The 5,536-nt window shown below is 37.2% G+C and overlaps 1 protein-coding gene across 1 annotated transcript in view; it reads left to right on the top strand.

Moving 5' to 3' along the window:
* LOC101986338 (killer cell lectin-like receptor subfamily B member 1) overlaps positions 1–3,318 on the top strand; it is a 5,506-nt gene extending 2,188 nt beyond the window's left edge. The window contains exons 2-5 of the mRNA XM_026777104.1: positions 1,118–1,216; positions 1,967–2,041; positions 2,567–2,721; positions 3,199–3,318. Of these exons, the coding sequence (XP_026632905.1) occupies positions 1,118–1,216; positions 1,967–2,041; positions 2,567–2,721; positions 3,199–3,318 (449 nt within the window). The remainder of the gene's footprint in view (positions 1–1,117; positions 1,217–1,966; positions 2,042–2,566; positions 2,722–3,198) is intronic.
* Positions 3,319–5,536: the final 2,218 nt, after the last annotated feature.

Below are 5,536 nucleotides of genomic sequence, written 5' to 3'. Positions count from 1 at the left end.
ATTAATTAGACATGTAAGATCCATCTAGTATTTCTGCTTATTACCTTTATAAACACAACTGTTATTGTTTTCCATATCTAAACCAATTTTTAAAAACAGTTTACCATAGAGTTAGTCTCAATGTGGTACATGATGATCACATTTCAAATATTAATTCATTTTACTGTCTAATAAACACAAGATATCTATTGTTGATAGTTACCAAAGAAAGCAGAGAGGTCAAACCTGCTGTCTGGGCAGTGCAATGTGGTAGATGTAGTGTATTTCATGCTACAGCACAGAACCCCTTATCTTCTATAGACACAGTGTATGTCATGCTACAGCACAGTACCCCTTATCTGCTATAGACACACTGTATGTCATGTTATAGCACAGTACCCCTTATCTGCTATAGACACAGTGTATGTCATGTTACAACACAGTACCCTTATCTACTATAGGCACAGTATTTTTACCATTTCAGAGTCTCTAGCTTCTGTTACTTGCATTCAACAGCAGTCTTAAACCATTAGCTATAAAATTATAGGAATAAATATTTCAATGTTTTAAGTTGGACACTACCCTGGCCAGAAACAATGAGATCTTGCAGTCTAGGTTAAGAAGTGAATTACTAGCAACCAGTGCTTGTGTCACAGCAACACTCACTTACTCAGTGATGAACACAAATTGGAAAATTAGTGATATCACCAGAACAATCTTCCCAAAGAGAAGCCATAATGCATTATTTTAAGTAAAAGGTAATAGTACAAAGATCTCTACAGTACTCCACTTAGCAAAAAAAAAAGTTTTCACTGTCACACATCAAATTAGCAAATTGTAAAATCTGTAGTCACCAGATGTAGTATGTACTTAGTTAAGATGGAAAACTGACCCTTCCACACTCCGTGTGAGTGTGTGAGTTTGTGTGTTTGTGTGTGTGTGTGTGTGTGTGTGTGTGTGTGTGTGTGTGTGTAAAATACTGTGCACAGAATGCAGCATTAAATTCAGTTCAATCAGTACACCAGAAGTTTGGAAATATTACTTGTAGGTAACAGAGGTCTTAGGAAACCACCTCTGACATTTATCTCAGATGGACCCAAGTGGACGATTTAACTAGTATATTCTTTGCACTTCTTAGATGCCTGTCAGTGCCCACGCTGGCATCGGCTGGCACTGAAACTCAGCTGTGCTGGACTGATCCTTCTTGTCGTGATTCTGACTGGACTCGGTATTTCAAGTATGTGAGGCAAGCACTTTAGCTTTATAATTTCCCCAAATACATATTAGATTTATTCATAGCATTTGGCCTCTTTGAGCCTAGGGGAGGGTCAATTGCATGTAATGTTATAGGGCAATATCCCATGTCCACTGCAGAAATTTAACATTCTTCCATTCTTCTTAATTTTTTGAAAACCATTATAGGATATGGCACATATGCATCTTGAATATAAAAAGTAAAAGTCAAATTATGACAAAAGATGACAATAACAAAAAAGCTAAAAAATACCCATATTTAGCTTATTAAATGCTTGATAAAACTTTTCTTGTAGTGGGTGTGATTGAAGACAAGCAAACCCACAGATTGACTTGTCAATCAATGATATGTAACCTCATCACTGTTTGAATCCACATGTTCTGTGTTTTTCATGTGATATGTCCTGTCTCCAAATTTCTCCCTTAATCCACTGGGTCAATATTGTATCCTCAATCCAGATGTCCAGATGAAATAACTTGATTCCTGAAATAAGAAATAAAACAAGCTGGGTGTGATAACACATGCCTCTAATCCCAGCAATTGGGAGTCAGGTGGATCTCTATGAGTCTGAGGTCAGCCTGGACTACATAGAGAGTTCCAGTACAGTCAGGGCTGTGACACAGAGAAACCTCTCTCAATTCCCCCACCAAAAAAAGAAAGAAAAAAAGAGCACACTCATTCCACCATTCATTTCAGCATTTAATCCTCTCTGTATGCCTCCTCATTTGCTAGTGGGATTCTTAGTGAAAAAAGCACCAATAGAAAAATGTGGCGTGGCTGCTCAAGAGATCATGGCTCAACCAACAGGTAATTGTGTGGCTTGAATTTCCTGGTAATAAGAGGTGATTATTGACAGAAAATGTGAGTCAACTCAGTTGAAGTTCAAAACAGTCTTCAGTGAAGATGCTGTATCACCTTTGATGTCTGAGAAGACCATAAAACCAATGGGATCTTGCAGGGAGTCACAGGGTTTGTAAGTGTTGGTACTGGAAACTGCACCGAAGCTGTGTGGCCTTGACATTTATGATCTTACCCAGAAGCTGGCTGTGCTTCTTCAGGTTGCTGGTACACAGAATCTTAATAGGCAAATATCAAGTTAAAAAGTGAAATAGTTGATTATTTTAGCGAACATGTTAGACAGTTTACTTTGTCTGAAGTAAATTAGTAGAAATGAAACATAAAAGTAATCATTCATCATTAATTATGATTCATTGACATATGACAGCATTAGCCTTGTTCCAGCATTTGCTAAATGAAACAACTCCTGTGTGGAGTTGATTTTAGTGCAGCAGAAACAGGGCAGAAATAAACATATCTTCTTTCTTACTCTAGGGAGATCAGCCATACCAACCTGCCTGAAAGATTGGCAGCCATACTGGGATAAATGCTTATTTATTTCTCAAATTTCCAGACCTTGGTCTGAAGGTCTATCTGACTGCTCTGTGAGAGGAGGCACTTTGCTGCTCATTGAAGATCAAGAAGAATTGGTAAATTGATAATAAAATTGCTCAGTTTTGAACATAACACTTTCTTAAAGCTTTGATGACATGTCTGGACTTTAACCAATGGTCTATGTTGAGGAATTGGAGACTTGGATTTTAAACAGTTTAAAACCTAGATGTAGTGTGGAGGGCGTTGGACTTTCCAAACGGCAGGGTGCCTTGCCCTCTCTTAAGATTGGAGGGGGATAGGAAGGAGAGAGCATGGAGGGAGTGGGAGGGAAGGGGAAGGAGGGAAGGAAGTAGGAATTTGGATTGGTATTTCTTTAAAGTAATATATTAATGGAATAAATCAATTAAAATAGAAATATATAGAGATCAGTGTTACAGAGGAGAGAATTATGCTAGTGGGGAGCTAGGATGGGATTCAAACAGGAGTAATAGTGTTTTAGAAGGTTGGTAGAAGAATGTGTGTCATAAATAAACAGATTGAAGATTAAGTCTTCCACTATGTTTTGGTTATAGAGATACTTCCAGAATTTCTCAAAGATAGAAGGACATCAGTTTTTTATTGGACTAAAATATATTCAAGTGGAGCAGATCTGGAAGTGGACAAATGGTTCTACTTTAAATCCTAATCTGTAAGTATTAAATGAGGTAATTTAAATATTCAATTTACCCTCATTTTTACTGAAAATTGAATTTTGTAATTTTAATTTAGTGTATAAACTCTTGAGATTGTTAAAATAGACTGAAAAGACAATTTCAGAATTAGTTGCAAAGTTTCATGTACAAGTAGATAGAAACCCTTTATAATAATATGTGTATATTTAATTACAATGGAATTTTAAAAGACAGGAAGTAGACTAACTTTTTACTGTTAGAGATACAATAGTTTTAAATTTTTTGGGGGGAACATATAGAATTTCTTTTTTCACACACACGCTTTCTTAGAAATTTAAAAACATATTTATTTATTTTATTTTCTGTGTGTGTTCTTGAGTGTATGTATGGATATATATCATGTTCATGCAGGAGTTCACAGTAGTCAGAAAAAGGCAGTAGATTTCTTGAAACTGGAGTTGCAGATGGTTGTAAGCTACCAGATATGTGCTAGAACTTGAACCTGAGCCCCCTACAAGAATAGTAAACACACTTAGGCACTACATCATTTCTCTACCCATACACAGAAATCATTCAGCGGTACTTTAGAACTGTGGTAACAAAGTTGCACCATAGTGTGTCATGAAGTTATTTTCTCTAGGCAGAATGTCTCAGTATAGACATGGCTGTTTAAAAATTATTTTACACATAGTAATGATTACTTTTTTTTCTTTGTTCTTGTGACGATTTTTGTGTGCAATTTTTGTGTGCAATTGTGCTATAATGTAAAATGCTTACCTAGTTTTGATTCATAGTGAAAATGTTATGATAAGTGAAGATATCCATGTCAGGCAGATTATTTAGTTCACCTGCTGTGTGATTTCACTCTGATAAAAGGATGCTCTGATTAGATGGCAGTGCAGGTAAATTTGGCGTCTGACGGGCTACAATAGAAAGAGTGTCAGTTAATCTGGCTTTCGTTTCATCTAGACTGAGCAAATGGTTATGCCTAAAAGTTTTACCTGTGTAAATATCACTGTTCAGTCCACAGAACACATATAAAAAGTCAAACATAGAAGTCCACATCTGTATCATAGCACTCCTGCAGAGAGGTGGGAGGTAGAGACAAGAGAGTCACCTAGAAATGCTTGGGACAGTGAGCCTGGAGCACACAGAACAGTGGTGGAAACAAGGTAGAAAGAGGGGTTCCCTCACAATTTTCCTCTCTCTTCTACACAAACTTTGACCCTTCCATTCTCCCTCCCTTCCCAAACATTCTTTCACACATCCATGAAGTAAGTATTTATTCTAACACCCTGGGCCCTTGTTTTCAGGTTAGGTAAACAAGAGGAAAGTTAAAATTTTACAAGCGGGATTATTTTGGGAATTAAAGGAGATAAGGTTAGAGCTCTCACTGTAAGTCTGGCTGGGGTAGCCCTGGCAATCCACCAAATGCTTTTTGAAAAGAAATCAATGATTTGAACAAACATGCTTTAGGAAAAAGGCCTTGAAGATTGACGAAGCTAAAAGATGAAAAATAAGATGTAAGCATATTTATAGAAGCCCAGTTGAGGGAATTTCATACTTTGATTAGCATGCTGGGCACTAGTGTGACATAAAATTTATTGCTTAGGGATGAGGGGCACCATGAAGAAAGGCAAGCAAAAGTCAGCTGTGAGGGCGCCCTGCCTACTGCCTGCTGGGTGACATCCTCCACTTGAGATAGGGTGCTCTTGAACTCACCAATTTTTTGTCATAACAGAAACTGCATGAGTTACTGATAATTTCTGGTCTCCTTCCCACCTGCAGTGATCCCAAGAACCCAGGGTGTGGGATTAGTGTTGTGCTAGAGCAAAGACCCAACATCTCTGGGATGAGAAGGGAAGGAACCAGATTCTGTTCCACATGAGTTGAGGCTCTTATTTTCTCTGTGTCCAATTCTGTAGACCCACTGTGTTCACTCTTCGTGTAGAATATATTTACTAAGAACCTAATGTGTAACTATTGTTATACATTCATGTATACCTCAATGCTTTCTCTAAGCAGTAGTTGCTTATAGCCTATATATTTAAGGGAACTGACGCTCAGCAAATGAAGATGCCTTTCACATGATCACAAGAACTATTGAAGTAGAACTAGGAATAAAACCTTCTCTTTTTCATACATCATGATAAATTTTCTTAATGGATTAATTCTTCTTCTGTGAGGGTACAACTGAAAATTCTAGAAGCTTCTCTAGGAGATATCTTTTTTTTTTTTT

Source organism: Microtus ochrogaster, unplaced genomic scaffold (genome assembly GCF_000317375.1).
Source record: "Microtus ochrogaster isolate Prairie Vole_2 unplaced genomic scaffold, MicOch1.0 UNK46, whole genome shotgun sequence".
Lineage (NCBI taxonomy): Eukaryota > Metazoa > Chordata > Mammalia > Rodentia > Cricetidae > Microtus > Microtus ochrogaster.
The sequence above is the reverse complement of the archived record's forward strand: the minus strand, read 5'-3'. Positions and strand labels throughout refer to the sequence as shown.